At 45.1% G+C, this 25,159-nt stretch overlaps 1 protein-coding gene across 1 annotated transcript in view; it reads left to right on the forward strand.

Annotated features, from left to right (window-relative positions):
* Window positions 1-634: 634 nt before the first annotated feature.
* The window catches only part of LOC128709757 (uncharacterized), a 104,674-nt gene continuing 80,149 nt past the window's right edge, over window positions 635-25,159 (forward strand). The window contains exon 1 of the mRNA XM_053804776.1: window positions 635-1,019. Coding sequence (XP_053660751.1) covers window positions 648-1,019 — 372 coding nt within the window. The 5' untranslated portion in view covers window positions 635-647. The remainder of the gene's footprint in view (window positions 1,020-25,159) is intronic.

The following is a 25,159-nucleotide window of genomic DNA, read 5'->3' on the forward strand; positions in this document are numbered from 1 at the left end:
ACGGAGCGAGTTAAATTGTGAGAAGATGAAAAGGAAACAAGGATAAACCCGGCACAATGAAATGGGACGTTGGGTGTGTGTGTGTACATGGGTACGGAGCGGTTTGCTTTACAGGAGAAGGACAAGTTTAATTAAACGTTTGTGTTTACCTTCGTTTTGCTTGGTTTGTTAAAGTTTCCTCTTCTTTCCGGCACTCTAGGTCCGTAGGTTCCGGAGGAAACCGGCACAGGGGTACGTGAAGCTTTTTGTTTTTGCGTAAGTGCTGTGCTGCTTGAGTGTGTGTGTGTGTGTAGTTTTTAATAAAGTGCTCGGATGTAGGAGTGTGTAAAAGTGTACGGTCATTACTTCCCACACGTGCGCGCGCGCCTCTATGGAGTGGTGGCGAAGGTTTGGTGCAGAGTGAACGGAACCGGCGGTGTGTTTGTGTGTGTGCTTTTTTTCGGCCAAGCTTATCGTAACATAAAAAAAGGCCATTTCCAAATTCCAGTCATTTTCCAAAACACCCCCCGTCCGGAAGTGCGAGTTAATTGAGTGTGTGTTTGTGTGGAAATTTCCTTGCCCAGGAAGTGGTAAGGCGAAAAGGGAAGTGATAGAAGCATCTACACACACGCACACGTATACAGGTGGGGAAGGTACTGGTCGGAAGGATGGCGGTAAGCAACATCGTGTGCGAGTGGTTGCGCGCCCTCGGGCTCGGCCAGTACGCGGAAAGCTTCCTCGACAATGGATACGACGATCTGGAGATCTGCAAGCAGGTCGGCGATCCGGACCTGGACGCGATCGGTGTACAGAATCCGGCCCACCGGAGCAAGCTGCTCAAGAGTGTGCGGTTGCTGCGCGAGAAAGGTGCGGCCAGCGTGTACTTTCAGCTGAACGATCCAAAGTCGCTGCTGTCGGACAACAGTGACAGCCTGGAGCGGGACAGTTCGCCGCTGATGCTGAGCGAACTGGAGGCACTGTTGCAGGAGCAGCTAAAGGCGGACGGCGTTTGTCTGACGGCACATCCGTACTCTACACCGGTAAGTGGACCATATTTCTGTATTTTTATGGGTACCCTGCTACATACAAACGCTGTATTGTTAGGATAAAGACTCACCTCCACTTTGTTGAAGTTTATAGAACTCCAACTCCAAACTCCAAGAAGCTTTATGTGAGTTATATCCAATTTGAAAAGCTTTAAATATTTTCCCAATAAATGGATACCTACCTGATGAGGTAAAGCATTTGAACTCTGTTACACAGAGTCTAGTCAAGATAGGGCAAAACTTTTCTAATTTCTTCCAATTCTTAACGAATCTCTTCGGCATGGTCGCCATTATTGTCGGTGCCAGAGTGCAACTGAAATTCCGTTCCCAGCAATCTCAAACTTTCCGTGTGCATTTGTTTGCTGACATCACAGGGCAGTGTTGCGTGATAAGGTGCTTTTCAAGGAATAGGACATCTTACCCAAAGGTGTACTTGCAAGGATTTCCATGTTGCTATTTGGATAACAGATATTTGTTCGTTGCTTACATCTTCTAAACCAATGTTACGAAACGTTTGCTTGGGACTGGAAAACTCCTGTGCACGTTATGCAATAGAATTTGGAGATTGGAAAAATTCATTTCGCTTTCTGTTTCGCATGTGTTTCGTTCCAAAGTTGATCGATTCCATCAGAAGTCGCAGTGTTGTAGCGATGTTGTGAGAAGCCATGAATGCACGGAAAGAATGGCGTGTGTGCTTCGGCAACCGTAAGTATGGAAATAAAAACTTTACGTCTTGTATAAACAAGTAAAATCACAAGTTCTGTGTTTTAATTGCTCACGAACCGTCTTACTCCGGTGCACTGTTCAAGCAGTGGCGCCCTTGCTGCACACGATTATTCAATGAACCACATTTTTATGCTGTAGCACCGCTATCTGCCCAAAAACCATTGCATGATGGGAATGCTTTTCGCTAAAGTTTCTCCGCTTGTCCACTGCCACCAGCTGGCCCGATGGCATTGCGCCAACCGTTTGGCTTTTGGGTTTGGAAATCCACAAACCACACAAACACACACAAAAGGTAGCAAACTTGAGTTTTTCATGTACCTAAAATTTTACGAGTCTCATGATGGAAAAATAGCAATTCCTTCACCACAAAACGTGTAATGCTGAGTGAACGTGTGTGTGTTTTCGTTCACATTCCGTGGAGAGTGTACATGCTGGCAGTTTAGAGGATCGTGTTGGATGGGGCAAAATTATGGATACACTTGGCATTGCATGAGGTGTAGTACAGAGCAAACATGATCCTATTTATGGGCAAAGTTGCACTACTCGTAAATGGGTTTGGAATAAGTTTTTTATTACGTCATTACCATCGTCTTTACCGAAAGCGTGCAGCAACGTTATCCTTCGCCGGTTGGCCCAGAGCGTCTGGGAACTAGTGGGAGCATTAGCATAATCCGCATCCACATACTTCCTCCCTCTGTCCGAGTTGATGCGGACCCGATTCGTCGGGATATGATTATTCAGCTTTTGGGTTCGCATCGTTGTCAACAGTCTTGTACGAATACTGGCCAAATTAGTCGCACCGAGAATTCGGGTCCAGTCGGTGCTGGCATACCCGCTGGTCTCTCTCACTCTCTCGATGTGCCCTGACGGCCAAGCAACACATAAAAGCTTTTGATGTGTCGGGGCTGTAGAGCGCTTTGTAACGCAAGCAACCGACAATATCGTTCCGTGCTAGCAACTTCAGGAAAAGGTAATTTTCATTGCTAATGTACCGACCAGATCTTGGGTGGTTTTTTTCCCTTCAGTTCGACAAACGGTATCCTAAGCCTCCCCTCCCTCCAAATTGAGGCACTGGTTTGATCGTGTGTTTGTGAAGCTTTCAGGATTTGCCGATGTTTTCCCTAAGACGTGCGGCATTTCGTTTGCCAATTTACGAAGATTTGGAAGATCTCGTCCAAACGCTTTGCCCAAAAGGGGGATGGACAAGGGTGAAGCGATTCGGTGAGGACCTTTCCTTCGAACGTCTGGCGCACAGCGAATCTTAAGCAATGCAAACACTCACCGGAGAGTCGGGCCCCAGCGTAAGTTGTACTAAAATGCAATAAAACGTAATTTACGATTCGAGTTCGTACGTTTGAGGTTTTTCGGCTGGTAGTTGTGTAGTGTGTCTTTTTGGGAAGGCACCTTTACGTAAAGTTGGATGCGATCCGGTAGCTCGAGGGTTCGGGCAAGACCTTTCAGACAGATATCTTTCTTTTTTTTTTACCCTGCGGCCTGTTGGAATGAGTGCGGCGCGAGGAGATGGGTGGCCGTATGTAGCCGAGAATAAAAGTCAAGTGAAACGACGACGGTGACCTGAGACATACGGCATGGCCTGGTGTTGTCGGTTGATAGTCGGATGGCACCTGCAGGCAAAAACGCAAACACAAAAATGGAGCAAAACCGAAAGACAAAAACCGAAAAACACGAAGTGACCTGCAAAAGTAAAAACGTAAGACCATCGGGCCAAAGGGTTCCGCAATTGGGGCAGCAACCTGTCTACCATCTACGAGCGGCAAGCTCTCCGGTCAGAATTTCCACCCCGTTCTACCCAACCTGCGAGTGGAGCTAACCAGCAAAGGGAAAAAAAGAAACACCGTCGGAACTCGCAAACGATTTCGGGCCAGAGAATCATAAAAATAAATCAACGAAGACTGCAACTTTTGCGACTCCTGCGGGGTCTGTGGACTTTTATATTTGGTTTTCCGGTCCATCCCGTTTTGCGTTTTGGGAGGTTTCCAGCCACCCCGTGTGGCTGACGTGAAGCAACCCTGCAGGGTTTTCGTGATGGAAGTACTCGTTGCCCTGCCCTCCATAGAGCGTTTTTTTTTGTTGCTTTCCAGCTTTCCTTGCTTTCTGCGCTGGGGGAATCGTGTTCACGGCTGCTCTGCATTTTCTGGGTGGCTTTTGGTTGTAACCGAAAGCGCAAAGCCGGCCGCCGAGCAAGGCTCATGGGCCTGCCGGGAAACTCCACTGTAACATGGCGGCTACGGATGGCAAAGACACACTGTGAGTGGGAAAGAGATAAAGATCGGGGCAAGCAAAAAAAAAATAATGCTGATGCCATTCTCGCTAATAACCGTACACGGTTTTCCACATGCGGTAAAGTACGATTGGATGGACCATTTACCCGCTGCATTCGAATGGTGATATTTTACAAAAGTACAGCCATTATTCCGTCCCAGGTGCCCAGGGAGATGTGCCGAACGGGAACAAGTTTTGAAATTGTTATTGCGAATCGATAGCGAATCGGTGGAGCAGCGCAATTCCCGGTGTGGTAAGTAATTGATAAGTGATAGGGAAAGTGGAATGAAATGAACTTCCTGCGTGGGGGAATTTATATCTACTGTAAAAGACATTTTCAAACTTTCAAACGATATCTTAAGTTAGTGGAGATCGTTGTTTTTTCGGTTTAGGGGTTAGGTTCATACAGTTGAGAGGTCCAAAAATAGGTCATACACGTGATTTCTGGTCTAGTCTCGTGCACTAGGCACCCCAAATAATCACAAGTAGTGTTCAGATGTACGAGAATATCTGGATACAATTCTGTAAATTCTGAGAAGGCTTAGTGAATTCTGAGAAGTCACAATAAATGGAGAGAAGTCATAGTAAATTCGGAGAAGTCTCAGTGAATTCTGAGAAGTATCAGTGAATTCCGAGAAGTCTCAGTAAATTCTGAGAAGTCTCAGTAAATTCTGAGAAGTCTCAGTGAATTCCGAGAAGTTGGTATGAGTAGAATGAATAGAATTGCTTACCAGATATTGCTGTAGCTATTACTTTCGAGAAAAAGACTGTATAGCTATTCTAAATAGTTTTTAACGGCGTACTTAGCTCCAAGGAATTATAAGTGTTCTGCAGAGAATCTCGTTCATTTGCTGCATAAAGTCCCAGAGAACCAATTGATGCGTTTCCTCTTTTAACCGACATATTATCTCCAGTTGAAGCATAATCTTACAAAAGTCGGCCACAGCTGCTGATGGTCGAGCGCTAGTTTAGATTTACGGTTTATTGTTCCAACAACGACAACCCATTGCTACCCACTTCTCGCACACTGCGAGCATCGCTTATCAGCCGACGCATATGCTTACCCTCGACCCTAGCGACCCACAGGCACGGAAATGGTTGGTAATTTCGCAAAATAAGCTTAAAACACACAGCGAAAGGTTATCGCGAAAGTCGCTGTGTGTACGGGTCGCTTATGGTAGTACACATTGAACGCTTTGTTTTTGCATCGATTTTAGTGTAAGCTTCTTCAAAGTCGTAGCATCTTTGGCGCCAACCTTGTTTGTCTCCTTTTTTTCCACTGAGAACCCGCACGTAGATGTCGAAATTAATAATTACGGTGTACGAAAGAAATCCCGTGCCCTCGGCGGGGGAGGTAGATGCCTTTGCCAGGCGACAGGGATTTTAATAACAAAATACCCCAAAAAATATTGTTGGGCCACGCTGACCGAAACAGCTTGCCTGGTCTGGGACAACGAAGGAGAATTCGGTCGGAACGATATAGGCAGATCGAAGGATACAACTTCCAGGGTTAAGCAGCAGATAGACAGGGAAGCTTAAAGCCGTGATGTAAGCTTGGAGCTTGGGTTGAAGGAAAAAAAAGGTCAATCCACTTCACCGGAGCAACAGGGCTTCCCGGGAGCAGTGTGGATCCTTCTCGAAAGGATCGGAATATTAGATAGGCAGTTTTTGTTGTTGTTGGAGAACTCCCGGTGGGAGGAAATCGATATGTTAATTTGCATACCGTTCGGGCATTCGAGGTTTTTTGTTGTTGTTGCTGTTGTGGATTGGATGGAGTTAGAGACATTTCTTGATGCTTTGCGAAAATAAGGCAGGACTACTGGTCGCAAAAACATGATCTTTGCCGAAACGGTCGTTGAATGAGCCGGTCCCGGTGCGGTTACGCGCAAACTGCACCGCCAGAAACCTGCTCTCATTTATCTTTGCCGAAACCGTTCCCACGGTAATGGATGATGGCGCTCGTCAACTTTTTGATCTGATTGCTTGTCTGTCCGGTGCCTGGGAGGCAGCGGTCTGCTGATGGCGGCGGTTGGAAGCTCCCGTGCGCCACCCCGCTGTAGCGTTATTGCGGACAGATAACAACGACAACAACAGGTCCTTGCCATCTTCCACTTACCTACCTGCCATTTCAGCTTAAAATCCCTTTTTAGACGGGGAGCAACTGGCGAGGGCAATAATCTTTCGGTGGGGTTTTTTTTTGCTGTTGGTTGTTGTCTTGGTTTTGTTTTCGGTATGTTTTGACCGGGTCAAAATCTTGCCTGCATCCTGTTGTACCCCGCATTTTTAGTACGCTTTATGGATCTGTTTCGTTCGTTTGTTTTTGCCGCCTTTCACCAGTACCATCCCGTTCCGGGCGATGCGCTGGAAATAATTTGATTCTTCAACGATCCCGGGGCTGGGGCCGGGTTGATGGCATGGAAGATGGGTTTCGATTAGCCCGGTCTGCCTAGCCGACGCAGAAGCATCCTTGCAAGAAACCCTGTCGGTACCCAGGGACAACAGACATATATACCGCGCGGTGGCCAGCATAATCATCCCCGCCAGTCGCCCAGCGAGATGAAAGAGCTTTTTCAACTGTTGGGGCTTTTCTTCCTTTACCGGGGTGGCTCGCTCGCATTCACGGTGGAAGGGTGAGGATTTTGCGCTCGAACAAAAGCTGCTTTTCGCTTTGAACTTTGACCGGCACACCGGGTAGGTTGTTTTGGGTGGGTGGTATGAACGATGAACCGGAACTTATCGCTCCCGGACTTAGCCGTCTGCAGGATTCATCTCACCGTGCCGGGCTGAGTGTGGCTGGTGGGTGGGTTAAATATTTCAATCAATTTCGTCTGTTTTCTCCTCACTCCCGGCCACGTACCACTGTTGAGCCAATAAAATCATCAAATCGGTGCAATTAAATTTTAATCAAACGCAAACCATCCCCACCCGCCGTGTGTTTTCCAGCTGTTCGACGTGGAAAGATTGTTTTATCGTTAAATAGAAATCAATTTCGCGTACGATATTCGATTCGGTGGGGACGGGATTTTCCGACTTGGGTGAGCCAGAACGGGGCGCACAATTAGAGAAGTGTGGTAGAATCAACTTTTTCACCGGGCTCCACAATTTGAGACTATCCGTCGGTAGTCAACGCTAATTAAATGATTTGTTTTCGTGGTGGGAGCAGTATTTGTGAAACATATTTACGAGCGGTGGGGAGGTTTTGGATGTCGGTGGTGGCGCACAAACTCACTTCATTAATCCTTCTACCTCACCCCCAGCTTGCGGTAGTTGGTTTGTTTGCCAACGTTTATAATTGATCGTAAAGCCGTGTTTATGTTTTATGGGATTTGGTTGTATTGTTTGCAAGCTTTTATTTTCATTATGCAGCGCTCAGTCAACGTGGTTCAGTGCAGAATTACCACGCGAACTGTGAAATGTTCTTCTTCGCATCTCGCCAAGTTTGCTTGTCATCTCGTTCACCGGCCGCCGTCCGGCCGGTACATCGGCATTAAATAATTTACTTAATTGGATTCAATTTCCGAACGCTTTCCTTGCGCTGTATTTGGTGTTTGTGTGAATGTTTTTCTGTGCACAAGAAGCATATTCTTGCATGATTTTTTTTTTGCTATAGAGTTTCAAGTTTTATTGAGTTCTTGTTTTTTTCGCGGACTGCTCAAGTACAAAACTTTTGGCCGGTTTGCATTTGAAAAAATGTAAGCAGATACGGAACACCGTTCGCGAACTCACGCGGGTTCAAGCTGGTGCAAGCTGCGCGAATACTTTTTATTTGGTTGGTTTGTTTTGCCGAAGCTAATCAAATTATTGCGGACTAAATCAACGCCAAGCGTTTCGCGAGCTCTGGCCCGGACTGGGAAACAAAAAGTTGTGTCTGAAATTATCTAATTGCAATTACTTACGCCTGTCATCACGGACGAACGGGAAGGATGCGATAGGAGAATCGCGATAGAGTAACGAGATCGTTGGTTATGAAGTCCGGAGTTGCGTTTTTCCAAGAGTTTTACACTAACCAGTCTCTGCCTTGCCTGTCGGTAAACGATAACTTTGTATTTTTTCCACTTTCGAGATGGGTTGATCAATTCTTTCCAAATCAGTATCGCATATTTTAGAGTAATGCATTAACATTAGTGGTGTTTTCCAACGGCTACAACTCATCTCTTCTTTGCGTCCGTTTGTTTAATTTCCGTCGGTAAACCTCGATGTTGTGTGCTTTGCTCAGCGGCACAACATTGTCCACGCTGTTCGCCAGCTGGAAAAAGGAACGGAAATCAGTGGATAATGAAAAAAAGTAAAACGATCATAAATTGTAGCACAAAGTGCTGGTCCATTTGTGTCCTGTGCGCCCTTCCGAACAGCCGGGACAGATGGCATCACGTGGCTCTCCGTGGCGGGTGTGAAATTTTCGTCATTTTCATCTGTGCATTAGATCATCTGTCCCTTTCGTACGGAGGCTCAGCCAATAGCCTTTGCTTGATGAGGGATGAATGCGCATGATGGTTTATAAAATGGGACATTTGTGCGAGTATCTGCGAATGTGTGTGTTTTTTTCCACTGTAGAGCCGATTGCACTTCGCTTCCACTGGTGTTGGCATGTGTGGAGAGGGCGCTGGAACATACCTGCCCAAAACCAGCGAGTGGCCCTTTGTCAGTTCATTAGCAAGGGTATGCCTATCGGGCTTTTATTTAATGGTCACAGAAAAAAGACTATCGTTGTACGTCTGGTACACAATTCGGATGTCACAGATGTGTTTGTGTCACTAATCGGCTTTTGGCGTATGGGTACGCACCTTGTACGCGCTTTGTAACGCGTCGGCGTAGATGTACTGCAAATGTGAAAGTAAAACTGTGCCCTCATCAACGAACGGCCGTTTGTGCGTAACGGACACGTGCAGGAGAAATGAACTGGTTCGCATTACATACTGCTTTGTAACATGATTTTGTAGTCGCTTTGTAATGCACGCTTACTGTGGGATAGAGAACCGATACAGTTAAGACGCATGTTGGAATGCCTTGCTGCCTTCTGAGCTATGTTTTGTTGCTGCCAGAAAGGAATTGTTGGTTGAAATTGTGAATACACCATCTTTTATGTGGTTAAAATAAAGTCTAAATTCTACTTGGTTGGGTTCTGCACTGTCCTGATTCTGAGCTACTAGGGCTTTCTTTTCAACAATCTCCGCGCTACAATGATTGTTAACAACTAGCTTCTTATCTAGCATTAAACTAATGCCTGCTACACCCCATACAAGCTGCCCATCGTGGGAGAATACACGCTGAATGGTTGTGGTAATTAATTAAATTACATCGCAATGTTTACTAATGGCTATTTCATTCCACATTATAATGCTAATTTGTTGCATTAGTGTTGGGCACGGCTTTAATGTACCCCACTGTTTATTTGTTGGGAAAACAACGGCTGAATACCCGAGAACCGTTTCTAGCAGCCGAAGGATGCCGGACGCCGGTTTGAGACAATTTAATCAAACACGAAGCTATCGTTTTAGGCAAATTGTTTTAGGCGAGATTTCGCGGAGGTTCTTATTATTTTGTGATTTAATTTGGTCTCCGCCTTGCGGGGGTTTTCACTTCTCGCAATGGCAGAACGCTTCATTGCCGTTGCGCAGAAGGAGGCGATATTATGAGGTGGAAAATAGATGAGACATTTTTTATCATGCCCTCATTCTTCCAGCATCAACCATCAATTCGTCAGCTCACACGCTTGACATCAGTCATCGCTTGCCCTTGGCTGAACAGCCGGGGCAACAGGGAATGAAATGTATTTGCTTGAGGAGATAACACATGACACATGAGTGAGTGAAGAACGAAACGAAAAAGAAAGATTCAACGAAATAACTTCTGACGGAATGGCGCTTTGGAAACGCACGCCATTCGAGCTGATAGTGTTGAAAAGATGAGCACGAAAGCAGGAATCAGTGCTAAAGAGGCGTCTTGGGATTTGCGGAACGATTAATCATAATTATCACTTCGGGGCACACTGGTGGCGTTCTTCCCGGGTAGCTGTTTCCAGTAAGGGACCAGCGTTTGTAGACCAGCTAAGCGTGGGCATACCTAGGGTTCGCATTAGCAGTGGAGCAATTTCAATTTATTATAGAATTCTACGGAATTGAAGAGAAAAGAGCAACCAGATGCTAGCAGCATCTATATTTCCAGTGAAAACAAAAAAAGCAATCGATATGACGAGTTAACCTGACATCTATGTATTAAATTAACGGGAAAAAGTCCGGGAAACAGAAATAGCATGGGGCAACTGTTTAATTTATGATGAATGAATTAATGTAGGAGGATGAAATAAAAACTAATCGAAAATTGAAAACCATTGCCATTGAAATCATCGAATAATAATGTTTCAGGGGAATCCTGTAAGCTTCGTTAAATGATACTAAATTTGCTATCATAAAATATTTAATGATTTGGAAGGCAACGAAGAATAATAAAATTATAAGTACTTATGTTTTATTATATCTGTTTTAATGATTCGTGATATTTTTACAAAGCCGACTCATGATTTAAGTGGCTCTTCACAGAATGTTAGTGATTAACTTGTCATTCTTAATATAAGATTCATTCTCAAAGCATTAATTCTCTTCTTCTGTATCGGCACAACAACCTGAAAAGGTGTAGGTCTGCCATTACTGGCCTTTTTTACTTTACTTATTCGTAGCTGCATAGTCAGTCCTGTGTACGGAGAATTAGTCCGGATGAGATTTTGGATCGGTCTTGTCGTGTGTAAATCGGTGCTGCTATCAATACACTACTGGGCCGCCCCGAAAGCATTAATTAATCACAGCAACGGAATTTTAATTACACCAAGTGTGTAGTGACTGTTTGAATGCGCAATCCGCATACCTAACTCAAAGCAAAACTATTTTAATAAGCTGTTTCTTACCATTATCGCAACAATGGTTAAATAAAAAAAGACATATGGTAGTGATAGTACGGTGTCTGATGCGGTATGCAAAGATCGTCCCCACTTCGCCACAATCGCCACCGTTGCCACCGAATCCATACGTTCCACTTGATCGATGTTTAATGTGCCACCAAAACGGCTGCTAATTACAATGGCAGTGCATTCCGCTGCGAGAGAAGCATGTGTAATATGGGTGTGTGCAGGGATGCCTATTAGCTCACCGCCTTAAAATGCACATTGCCCGCTGGCAATGAAGTGTAAGCACCCTCGGCTTTTTTTTCCTTCCCTGGTTTGGGGATAATGCTGCCTCATCAATCTTTCCCTGTTTCCCTGTGACCGACACTTGCTATCCCGAACGGTCCCGACAGTGACTTTGACATCGCGCCGGGGGGATAGAAGAAAAAAATGGTCCTAAAAATAGTAGCAGCTGGAAATGCGAGCACGCGGGTCCCAAATTATAATAATCACTGCGCTCAATGTGCTTAATTAGCCAGTAAAATTTATTGTTAATTACCATTGTGCAGCATAGCTTTCCATTATTTTATTGCCATTGTAAGATACAGCGAAAGGGAAGGAGAAAGCGAGAGGCTAGCATATTCGGATAGGAAAGACATCCTTTCCGTAGGTACCGAAACGTTTGATGTAGGTTTCCGACTAACGACAATTGAGTTGGAGTGTTGAGACCAATGCTGCGCAGTGGCACATTCTTTGCTTGATTCCACAACGTACAAACCCACGGTTGTCGTTGTCTAAGGCAACCGGTTGGCGCACAATTAAGCACTCCCATCTGTTGGGGTTTGCTACCCGTCCGGGAACATCCCAAACCGGAACCCGTTACGTCTGTGCATGTTTACGGATGCTGGGGCTAAATGTATTTCGGGAAATTGTGCGCGGGGCCAGAGGATCCTTCCGTTGACTGCTGCTGGAAATGGGTGTGATAATACACGATCCAACCACCGGGACAGCTCTGAAGCAGCCTGGGTGATGATAATTGGTGTACGGGTCCCGAAAAATGACGGCAAACGATTCGGTAGAAGGGGACTTCCCATTCTGCGTGGCAACGTCTTTAATTAGACAGAATTGGTTGGTAATCGGTTCTCCATTTACCGTTTGCTCCATGACCATTCCGGATGACTTATGTAATGTTGTCGCGGCTGTTATCCGGTCCGTGGGTTTCGTGCTTACTCGGTCGAGTTCACTAACCTTTAACCATTAACGATATTGAAGGATGGGAGTTTGTTGTTAGAGTACAAAATTGCTTAATCGACTGAAGTCGTAGAAGTGGTATGCTCGGTATGCAGCCGGAACTGTACATAAATGGTGCAAAATAGGAACGATTTTATGTAACAATTGACAGTGGAAATGTGTTTTCTTAATATTGATGCAATCTGTTTGAGTCACTCGTAACACCACAAATCTTTGGATGGATCATTCATTCCTTTGTATTACAAATCACAATATCTTTGATCGTTTCCATATGATCGAAGTGATGGAATGTGTATGCGGCAATTACTCTGACAATTCGGACTAGATTTGATCGTGCCCTAAATGAGTGGCAAACATTTTTGCCGCATTCACGCATGATCTGTTTGGTCCCGCATGTTCGAAGGCTTTAGGAAATTCCAATCGCAATGGCAGCAGTGGAAGACTGTAACACATTCCATCCGGTTTTGCCTTGCCTCGCCCTGCCAGTTACTTCCAAAGGTTTAATGGCTCGGTTTTAGAACTCCGCACTCGACACGGCGAACACGTGGTGGGGAATGTAAAAACGAAGCCCACCATCGGTATCCAGCTGGTTGCAGCGAGATTAAAACAAAAACAAATCTCCAACCGTCCCATGTAAGCACCGACCGAAAACAAAACTTTCGAAATTTAAATTCTTTTGCCGCAAATATTTTGATTTGTTCACATCGCGCTACAAAGCGCGGAAGGGCCAGAGTGGGAAGACAAACCGTTTGCCTGGAGGTTGATGTGCGAGTTGAGAGTGAAATGAACGGAATTCGTCGTCAGCCCCGAACCGGGCGAATCCCATTTAGCGTGCGCATGAAATGAGGTGGCGTAGAATGAAGAATGGAAACAACAGTACGAATGCCCAAATGTCCTCCCGAAGTCATCCCGAACTTTTAAGTTCGGCAGAGCACGCTGTGGCATTTCTCATCTGCATTAATTTTCGTTAATTGATTTAAGCTGTTATTTTATCACTTGCTTCGTTCCCTCGCGGAGCTCCCGGGGTTGGAAATAAATCGCAGCACCCGGTGGGCGCCCGGTCCCTTTGCTCCGAATGTCTGCCGGTGTTTCCTTTAGTGGAGAAACCGGGTTCCTGCACGCGCGGTCACAAGAATGCGTGCGTTTCGACCGAGTGTGTGCCCTTTCGAATGCGGAGTTACGGTATCCGGCTTCGCGGTGGTTCAGTCGAGGTTTCGGAACTCCCCGGGAATGTGCTGCGGTTGAGAGAATGCTGTATGTCTGAACACTTGGCCACAATCAATCAAACAAAAACCAAAAATGCAGACGCGATGCGGGAGAAGGGAATACCCGGGAATATCCACAAGGAGTTTGTAAACTGGAACACGTTTTTACAACGACTTACAGGGTACTAAGGTGGACGAGTCAGGTGGATGGTCGGAAAGAAAGGTCAGAAAAGTCGAAAAAGTCGGCTCCTCAAATCTCAGCGTGTCTCGAGAGGAAGAGGTACGGGGTACAGTCACCTCCATCCGTTGGAGTCGTGGATTGGTTTCGGTCGTAAAAACTCCTATCCCTGTTCCTCCCCATTCGGCCGTTAGCTTGGTGGGAATTGGTGGTAAAAGACAAAACAACTAGGAAACTAATTAATTGCCAAGTCGCCCCGAAAACTTCGCCGTTGTGGAGGATGAGTGTGTGTGTTTGTGTGTGGCTTGCGCTTTGCGTCTTGCGTTTCGGTTTCGGCTCATTGTTAATTACCCGAAATAGACAAATTACTTGTCAGTTTTGTGGTTGTTTCGGTACGCACCACTACACCACTATCTGCATCGTTCCAGATCTGGCGGGAGCGAGCGGATTTTTCGAACCGTTTTTACCATATGCGTGTGTGTGTGTGTGCATTGGTTTAATGTGTGGTGAATTTATGTTGCTCACTGGAAAGGGAAACTCCGGACGACACCAGATGCTGCTAGTGAATGTCTTAATTTATGATGTCTTCTAGAGTTTCGCACCTACAGCATAAGGCGTCGCGCAGAGTTGCCACTCTTCCGTGGTATCGCGCGTTGAGGATGCTGCCAAAATTGTATCCTATAAATGGGGTTGCCGCTACGGATGCTTAAAATGTAGACGAAATGAAAATATGATACACCATTAAGTCTATGACTTTCAGGAGATGGAGAAATTCGCCACCATTCACAACTAACAATAAACGATGTGGCATTTTGCGTATCATTTTTGTATGTACTTAGTTTCAACTCTATCTTTCGACAAGACAAGAGTTTACAAGATCTAACGCTGTAAACCATTACGACCGGTCTGGCATTCGCGTCAGCGAGCAAGGTCGTGCGGCGTGATGGATCAATGACGGATTTTCCTTTCGACAGCCGGCAACAGACTATCGATTGATTTTTTGCTTACCTCGAGAGTGTTTTTCCTCGCAAGCAGCAAATCAAGGGTCGGAATGATTTTGCCCAAGTCTTTGCTTTCCGGTTTGTTTGTTCGTACTCGACGACACTAAACTATACGCAACGAAATGGATGGACGTGTGAGGGAAAAAAACCCTTAGAAAAGGTTGGACTTTTCGCCCTAATCTTTGGCCTTTTTTTCTTGGGTTTGTTTTATGTGCTTGGTGTTTTCATCCGGGCGCCTACCGGCGGTTAGATCTGCGGTGTTTGGTACCGTTTTTGAAAGGATCACACTGAAGCAAGCGCTCACCATACACTCAGGCTCCATACACCCAAACAAAGAGGGAGCAAAACAAAACAAAAAAACAAAAACAAGATGGGAAACCTTTTCCCCCCAGAGAAATGTGCGTTCGAAAATCACGCAATGGCCGTACAGTATCGTAACGAAAGGATACGATACAGAAAGGATATGGCGCGGGGAATGGAGGCGCAAAAAGCAAACACGAAACGATGAGCCGTTTATGCGTTTGTGGAAAAAGCAAGCATTTACAATCCTAAGCCGATCGTTTCAAAGCAAATCAAAGCAAATCGTGGCATCGGTTCGTGGAAACAAAAACAAAATTACGAAAGTAGGCGGATAAGGTCATACGATAAGGATCGGGCGTGATGGGAAGGTCTAGCACTTTGTGGATAATTTTAACTTTAGAAATATCAAAGCTCTTCAACTTGATGTTTTTGTATACAGAAGAGGTTTAGGGAAACAATTGTATGATGTATTGTATGGATTTCATGTCTTACGATAGTTGTTGAATAATAATAACATTAATTTATTAATATTAATGATTGTAGAGCATTTTTCCCCGCTTATTCCTCACGATAACAACGCACCGAAAGCATCGTTTAAAATACGAGTTTTGCATGAAAACTGATCCAGTTAATGTGCGGCTTATGATAACCTAGTCTCACATTCCAAGAAAAGCCATCGCGCACTATCTTTGTCCCTTACGGAGACAATCGGTAAACCGAGCGGTGAGTAAATTGAATGGCATTCTAGTTGCGTTTGCCATAATCCCAGATGATCATTTATCATCCACCCACCCGCGAGCTGCACGTGGGCCGGTACAAATCCATCCCCTTTAAGCCGTACCCGTTGCCGAGCAAGTGCATATGCAACATCGCTCCACATGGGGTTTCACGTAGCATATTATGCGGTTCGTTTCGCTGTCCGTATAAGCACCGGAGAGTTGACGCCATCACACACACCTCCTGTGAACTGCTCCCTGCTCGCTGCATAATTCTCCCATTAATAAACTGCAAATGTGTCGCTGAAATTAGGCCCGGCAGCGAATGAATAGACGATTGTGTACGCGTACCGATGAGCACGGTTCCGTGCCTTACTGGTCAAGCACACGATGCACTTGCTGTCATTAAATTAACGTTCAATGTGTCATCATGCTGCTAGTATCTTAGTCATCGGGTTCTGAAGATGTTTCTGTTGCCTGTGGCACTTATGCGGCGCGTGAGGGAATGGTCCGATAATGATATCATAAACGGAACGATTCCATCAAGTACGGGAGTGTGGTGACACTCTGGTGCAGAGGGCGTTCTGGTATAAGTTCTCTTTCGTAAAACATTACTACCATTATGGATCTGCATAGTAATAGCAAGTTCGGGGCATCGCATGAGTCTGTACAAATTTGTCCCAAACCAGTGGGCACAATCTTGCAGGACCGAAAGGCCGGTAGGAAAATTTATGACATACTTCGCTCGCTCCACATCCTGGGAAAATTATGAATCGATGTTCGGTTGACAGAAAAAAAAAACAGCAAAAGCTTTCCCTGCACAACAAAAGTGCAGTGTCACAGCGTTGATGGGTGATCATTTGTACTGCTGACAAGGACGATGGGGATGGCGATGATGATGATGATGATGATGGCAATGAGCAATACCAATATAGCCAACCTTTTTTTTATGAACAGTCATGCCGGATGAGCAAGCATTTCTGTATCAATGGCCGGTGGGGCAGGGTTGTGGTAATGTCCGGAACCGAATACACAACAGCTGGCCGAAAGGCAGACCACAGTGCTGTGACCGAATTTACCTGTTTGATAAATCTTCGTCTCGATGGTGTTAGGCACGTCCTGCCGATAGCAGCAACGTTTTGGGAAAGCAACGGGGGAATCGGGGGGGAAAACATTTTCCTGTACCCCAGTGTGCCGGGACCAGAAAACAATTCCGCACACGAAGCAACAGGAGACTTATGAATAAAGAATGAACTAACCGGCGTATGTACGTGGTTGTTTCTTTTGTTGGTGTTGGAAGAGACCGAGCGACTGAGAGTGAACGAGTTTTTATTGCCGCTTAAGGAATGGGATTGTGAGCGATTATGAAATTATATGAAAGCACGTGCTAGCAGTTGGGTATTGTTTTGGCGAATCGAAATGATTGGAGATTATTTGTGGTTTATTGGGTGCGAACCTATTTGTGGATTGGGGCGAACCGTACGGGAGAGTTCCTTGCGAGTTTTATTTAATCGAAGTAAAGTCATAGTTTTGTTTCATTTTTGTTTAATTCATTAGTGAATTGCTGAATTAGTATAATTTACGTATTTTATCAACTCATTTATAACTTATCAGCATTACACCCGCGCACGGTCTAATCATCCAGAAGGAATCCTCCGTGACCGATTGTGTCGTTCTTCACTCCAATATCCCAAGGTTTTCAGCAAAACCACCACTTGGTTTTAGTATGAGCCTAGCATGCCACCTCTCCATATGTATGTAAGAGCTAGGTTGTCCGGTGTCTTCCTAATGACATGACTACCCAATCGCTGCCTAGTGAACTGAACACCTAGAAGAGTTCGTTATTATATTGTTTCGTCTGTTTAGCTATCGTATAAAAAGGGTCAAGAAAGTTGCCCTTGATCGTGGGTAAGAGTATTTTTTATAAAAATATTTATATTTTCTATATAAAAAAATCTATATAACCACAGGTCTTTTGAATATGCTTTAGAAATTTTGAAATATGTCCAAAGAGCAATCAGCTGTTAGTGCATTGCTTCTTCGGAGGTTTTGGGTCATAGATATCCTCTTTCATCTGTATAAGACTTGGTTATGAGTTTAAATTAAGGAGTCGTGAATGATTATTTAATTATGGATCTTCATTTACACACTGGACTATACAGCTATTGATACTTAAAGTCTAGAATAAAATATCTCAACGTCACAGTTTAATTCTTCATGCAATGAGTTACACACAAACCTAGAACGAATCTCACAGATTCTCTCTGTTGGAGAAATATATTCCAAATGCAGGGGGCGTACATAACAAATGGGTCGGGGCGTTCATACCATTAGCATATAGCGGGAACGACATCATGCTGGCCAACTACCCAAAGCCCAGAAGATTTTCACTATGCTGCCGGTGACATCCCGAAATGGGTAGAAAATTAGGGATGCGAAAAAAGTTCGTTAGAAAACACATCGATTGGGGCCGTGGGTGTTGCAACCATGCTTTTAACTCTGCGGGTTTTTTTTTCTTGATTTTTTCCTGTCTCCTTTGGAAATGAACAACAAAAAAAAAAAAACGGGTGCGAAAAGCGGTTCCAAACCGAGTGCTGTGATTTTCTGCCGAAATGATACATTAACGGTTTTGGCTAAAGTATTCCCGGAAAATGGAAATCCCGCAGCAGAAGTTGCACTTTCATTCTCCTCCGAATCGTTCAAACATTGGAGTACGCGCCGAAAATTGTTCACTGATGCGGTATGTCGTTAGTGTCGATCTGGTGCTTTCCGGACCTATGGAGTCCATTGTGCCGGGTGTGGGTGTTCTCCCTACCTGATGGATTGCATACAGCACTGCGGGGTTTTATTTTGGTAGGGGGAAACATTAGTATCGCGAGTGCGCTCCATTGATGATTGTTCGGGTACACGCGCTTAATGGAAGTTATGGGACAGGGTAGGAAAATGCTTCCTTTTCGAACCTGTGTTGCTCCAACGTGTATCCGACGTGTAGAACGAAACATTGAAAGCTAACGGAAACTGACGATTATTTCATCATAAATTATCGATTTATCGGGCGGCTAATGTGTTGACCCAGGAGCAAACGGGAGGTGGAAATTGAAAGTGCGTAGGATGCGGCAAACCGATGGCGCCGATGGCTAGACGGTAAACCAAATGTCACCATCGGAACCGCATAATTGTTCGGTCGGTTTTCAACATTGAAGGATGTAGGTGTGCATGATTGTTTATTGGGTGATGTATAACATGCCTTAAAGTGTTTATGCTGTAACGTGGAGCAACGAGCGATACCAACGCGTTGATAGGGCGTTTTTGTCAAAAGGTGGAAATCCTGCCTTTTCCGGTAGATGTGGGAAGTGAGAAGGATTATACAAAATAGGAGTGAAGAAGATATTTGTGTCGCTTAAGGAAGATGAATGGATATGTGATAGAAAGCGTTTGGAGCTCGTTGATAAAACCCCTACGCAATGTGGATCATGTTGAAGTAGCCGTTTATGGTCTCTATTTATAATTGGAGTGAAGTTGACGCTAACTCATTAGTATGGTTCGTGATAAGATGTTGAACATGAACTTGCCACTTTGATCGGGTGGGTCGTTTGCTATCTGTCCCGTTGAAATAATTCAATTCAAACTCCACACCAATCCCCGTAGGCACAACCATTTGTTTATCAACGATCAAAGCTTTGGAAAAAGAGCCGTATCCCATGTCCAGGAACTATCCGCGGGGAATAATATTAGCTTAAATTACAGCATTCCCTCGTGGGCATTGATAAATCATGCAAGCAAACGGAAACGTTCTAATCTTCACGTTCGACAGGGCTTCGTGGTGTCTCAATCAGCCGTCTCGGTGGAAATCTTCTCCGAACGGCCATATCTCGCCCAGCCTCTGTATCTATCTTCCACGGAGGGGCCGTGTGTGTGTGTGTGCGGTATCTTGCGCGTTCGCGTTTGCTTTAATTAGTCCGAGGAAACGCTTATCGGTGAGACCATTTTTCACCACACGTTAACATATACCGCAGGCACAACCGTCGCAAGACGTCCATTACCTATCCGGTGGCATCTTGGGTGCGTTCTGCAGTCGAACAAAGCCACCACAGTGTGGTCCAGGGTGGTCGAGTTAATGAGAAAATACCACACATCTGCAGCCGGTGGCGGCGGCAGTACTGAAGGCAGTACCGGGCGTTCAGGAATGCGTTCGTCGATACGGTGCTGGATAGAAACCGGATGACTGCTGGTGTCGGGTGAAGCAGCTAGGGGTTGGTGAAATTGAAATGTCACATTCAGCTAATTGATCCCGAAAACCCCGGTTGGTGTTGGTCGGTTGCTGAGCGCAGACCAACGATGGTGGTGTTTAATAAAGTAGCCAAAGAAAAAGGTAGACCGCCAACTCGGTTGTTAAAAAATGTCACCACCAGGGGGTTCGCGTTTGGTCGAATTTTAATGTGCTACTGATAAGGTGGAACCGAAACACGGGACGGAAGAATCTCGATGCATGCAGACAATGCTCAAGGTATCGAAGATTTGGGAGCGGCTTATCGCGAAGGACCGCACGGGAAGTGGATGTATGTAATGCAGCCGGAATGACCCTTTTTTACCAACCCAGTTGCTATTTACTTTTTCCCGTTCTTTTTCGGTAGCGTTTTATAATTCTTTTAACCTTCGCGATGGCTTGTCGGAGTTGGAAAACGTCGCCACACCCATTTCGGTGGACTTTAATTAAGGTGCTCGTGAGTCTTCCTGAAGGTGATCCGCTCCCGATGTCCGGATTCTTATTCGTGTGTTTTTTTGTTTCACTTTTAACTTACACCGTAATCTTTCCTGCGGGGTGGTCAGTGATGTGTTCGTTCAACAAACTTTGCTGACATCGAGTTACCCGAAAAAAGGATCTTGCGTTCGCTTCCCGCCGAACGGGGGGTGGACGATGACAAAGACGCCAATAAAAAGGAAGAACCTCAGATGAAGGGCTTTCTCGAATGGGTCATAGTTACAGTAAATGATGATGTTTTACTTTCCATTCGTTCAACGATGTTGAGATCATGCAGGGGAAGAACAAAGCGAGAAGGTTCGCCGGATGGAATTGAACCGGTTTTGTTCGTCGTTTCTTTTTTCTTCTAATGATATCATCGTTAGCTGTTTGCGATTTTTTTTTTGTTTTTCACATTCGATTGTCTCTTTTTGGAAGGTCCTGCCTACGGATGATGTGCCGGTGGAAAATCTGGTAGTAAAAGTCAACAAACCTTGCGCTCTCGCTGTAAGCACGTTGACATGTCGGAAGAAGCTAAACCTGACCCGGCCGAGCCAAAAGTCTCCCACGATGATCTCATTAACTCATCCTTCTTGCTTTTATCGTGGTTTTTTTTTTCGAATATTGGGTTCGGTCCCAATGCCGGTCGATTTTGTTTGATCCGCAGTCACGTCGCTTGAGCTGATCCCTTTTTCTTCGTTTGGGTTTTGTTTGTTTTGCTTACTGCTCCTTAATTCCGGAATCTGATTCATTTGATACTTCTTGTCTTTGGAGGGGTTTGCTTTTTTACTCTGTCGGTTGCTTCTGATGCCAGTTTCGTTACTGAGCATTTGGCTTATCCAAAGATCAGATTGTTTGTGCACGGATCGGCAAGAAAAAGGATACAGCATGATGGCTTCAGGTAGCTGTAAAAACGGTACGTAACTGTTTTTGCGCTCCAAAGTTCGCGAAGGTCATACTTACGTTGGCGATTTCGTCGTTTTTGTTGTTGTTGTTGTTGTAAACCACGTGACAAAGGTTAAAGTTTGTGTGGAAAATTCTCTAACTTGGGGGTTTTCCATGTTTTTGTGCTTATTTATTTGGGAAGCCATCGAACAATTAGATGGCAACCAGCGCTATATCTCCCAAATTCACTTGCTGCCTTGCTTGGTTTGGCCGGTTGCGGTTTACTAGCTTTCCTCGAATCGAACCAAGCGCGTGGTTTTCTTACACAAGAAATCAGTAATGGGTAAAGTTTACTCGGGTGATAGTGAACTTTGTGTGCTTGAGTTACTTTCGGCCGAAGCAGTAAAGTTTTTTAATTCAGCCCAAAACTTCTACCGTCAGATGCTTGCCAGGCATCGTGGTGTTTGTGTGCATTATCGATAAGCAGCGCTGGAGAAGGACGTTACATATTCGGTTCGAAGCATTGGAAAATTGGAAAATACGAAACAGGAAGGAACACGGTGACTTTGCGTAACTTTGAGCAACAGTTGTGCGGTTGGTAGACAAAATGTTGATCTGTTGCGAAGTGAATCTGTTACGATGGACAGCATTTTTGTCGCCAAGTTTCGAGAAGTACTATCTGGGCCATAATAATGGTGAAAATTATGGAAGTTTTGTAGCAAAAAAAAGCTCAAGTTTACCCAAGAGTAGTTTGAAACCGCTCGCCTTGGATGATTAATTCAGTCTGTTGTTCCACGGGAAACAATTTTAATGCAAAGCGAGCTCACTGACAGTAATTGCATTTTTAATAAGCATCGGAATATAGCGGCAAGCTCGGCGACACTCGAACCGAAGGGTTTCGGTTCGTTTGTCGATGTTTGTTTAATGTTTTAGCAAGCAGGTAGCAGTTGTAATGAACAAACAGCACATTTTTTCCCCCAGGACGTAATGAAAGTATAAACTTTACGTCCTTTGAATGCACTCAGTAAAGAATCTTTTGCTCATTGAAAGTGTGGCAAAACACGCTCGAGCTGTGGCGCACAAATACGGCTGGCCGGGGTGGCTGATGGGAGGAAAGTCCCATTAAAATGTTAATTAAATAATTACATTAGAAGCCCCAGACACCCTGCATGCGGCTTATGCACGCACAGAAACTACACATAAAAAAGCCACCGAAGGTGAACGATGAAAGAACGGTGGCGCAGTAGAAAGAAAATACCGGGCCCGATGCTAAATGCACAAATACACAAATGGACTTGCACGGCTTTGAACGAGTGCGAAGAAGCCGATTCGTTCGCCAGTTGTTCGCAAACATCTTGCCGTTTTGTCGTCGTCGTCGTCCGACGTTGTGTCGCTCCGTCAGCGACGTGAAGTTCGACTGCACGCCTGGGTGGACACGTTGAAGGTGCGGCCCCAGGGCCCGTTTAGACCCACCGCGGCAAAACGATAGGCCGCGGGAAATGCAACTGTCCCAGGCCGTTCCAGACTGACAGGCAGACAGACGAACCACCCCACGTACGAGCGAGACGCATCGACTTTCCCCAGTGTGTGTGTGTGTGGCGGAAAAATGTAAAAAAAGAATCAAATGCATATGCACACGACGCAAAGAAAATGGCGCGAAATCCCGGCCAATGGTGAAGGAGATGCGTTGCATTTGGGGTTGGGGGGCTGTGTAACGTGATACTCCTTTGACCGTGCCAGCCAGCCGTCGTCGCCATCTGACAGGGCGGTGTGAGTTTTAGCACGTTTCCGTACCGTTTGAAGTGCGAACCGAGAGGCCCCGGTGCCTATTGAAGCCGAACCTCAAGGATGCGCGACGATATCAGTACCATCGGGTTGAACGGGTTGATGGAGCACAGAAAAGTGAGCATGCACGGTGCCGCGCTCTGGGGTGGTGACGTGGAACGGAGTGGTTCGCACGTCGGGCAACATTTATCATTAACTTTAATGAATAACTAACCGCAGCCTCGGGGACAATGGTGTGCGGCGCCTGCCATCGTCCGTCACTCTTCAAGTGTCTCCTGCGGGCACCGTGTGTCTGGGAGATGGTACGGCGCAGGTGTGGTGTGGTGAAGGATATTCAGTCCGCAAAAAACGGGTTGGGAATAGCGGGAGACAAAGAAGCAAACAAATAAAAAAGACAACTGTTTTCGTAGGATGGGGGAAAAGCGTGAGTTGTCTCAACGATTTAAAATGGTGGGAACTCGCGTTGCTTGGAGATGCGTTCGTTGGGTCGTTCGACGGATATGTACACCCTTTTGTACGATGCGTGCTTGCACATGCAATTGTAGAGTAGTGTAGAGTGCCGTCCTCCGTCCTTTTGATGTGACACAATGTCAATGCGTTGGTGATGTGAAGTGGGTTTTTACAATTACGTCTAATCACATTGCCCACGATAGCTGCAGAAGGAAAGTAATACTATTGGAATGATGTCTAGCACAAAATATGTCTTCGACGGTTACAAAAAAACTTCCAGGATTTCTTGTTAGCAAGTCACTGATCGTTACAATTGCTTTTGGTTACGTATGAAACCGTGATGGTTTGTGAAGGTTTAAATATTCAATATTTTATCTATATTATATGAGACTACGCGGCCGTGATCTGGCTAATATAATAAACCGCCTCAGAATTGAGATTATCTGTGCAACTGCGGATCGGGTGCATGTTGGGTTAACAAATTCTACGGATAACCGCCCCTTCAGCTTTGTCCGATAATCCGTTCCCCGATTGCTCAGACTCTGGATAATCGACGATGTACTGTATATGAAACTACAGGTACAAGACTTAAATAATAATTAAATGATCATTACACTCTCAGCAATGAGTTATCAAACTCCTAAACTCCTCGAAGCTATTTTAAGATATTTTAGTTCTATCTACACGTACATTTGTTTAGTATCTGACGCATGATCCCCTCCAACTATAACCAGAACCAGAAACCCTTTTGAAATTCTTGTTAAACTCCCCAAAGAACACGTTACTTATTTATTATTGGAATGCTTTCGTACCAAAGCATAGCTTTCATTCAGTTTTAATTTCCATACCCATCTGATTGATGCCTGATGCGTCTGTCAACAGAAAACGATATCAAACATTCACACCGTGCGGAAACCAAATTGAGGTATGGTTAAATAAATGAAAGGCCATAATTAGTTTGATTGATGACTTTTTTTGCATAACATCATCATGCCATAAGTGTATCAAGTTTGTTGAGGGAAGCTCGTAGCTACTATGTGCGTCCAGTTGGGGTTTGTAGTAAATGCTAACCAACGCTTGCAGTGCATTGAATATTTATCTAAAGTAAACGAAGTAAGTAAAAATGACAAAAAACAGCATCAATGTAGATTGCGTTCCAAAACTAATTTCGTGGTTCGGAATACAAAACGACATCAAAGGTTACCATTGCAATGGTATGCAAAAATGGATGTAACGATTGGTCGTAAAAAGTAAATATGACATAAACAAACATTGGCACACAGGCAAACTTACACGTACCACAACCCGTGGGATGTATTGATACGTGGTTTGGGTTTATTTTTTATGCTCTGCAATGAATGCCGATCGAAATTGGAGAGGCAAAAAACAAGAGGCTGATCGAACGTGGGTTTATGAACCACGGATCAATGTTTATACAGTGGCCACGAACTGGTGGCCGCTCATTCATCGGTAATGTTGGGTGGCAGAATGATAATAATAAACGTGTAATTGGCCCAATTTCGTTCGAGCCACTCGAGCCGGACGGGAATTGTAGCATAATGATAGCATGCAACATAAAAGCGTGCGTGCACCCTTCATTAATCGTTCGCATCCATCCGTGCCGTTGGTGCTGGTGGAATTGGTGACTGGTGACTGATAAATTAATTGATCGTTGAATCCATTGCTTTTGGTGCGGCTGTTGTCCGCACGGAACGTCATCACCGGCACAAGGAAGA

Source organism: Anopheles marshallii, chromosome 2 (genome assembly GCF_943734725.1).
Source record: "Anopheles marshallii chromosome 2, idAnoMarsDA_429_01, whole genome shotgun sequence".
Classification (NCBI taxonomy): domain Eukaryota; kingdom Metazoa; phylum Arthropoda; class Insecta; order Diptera; family Culicidae; genus Anopheles; species Anopheles marshallii.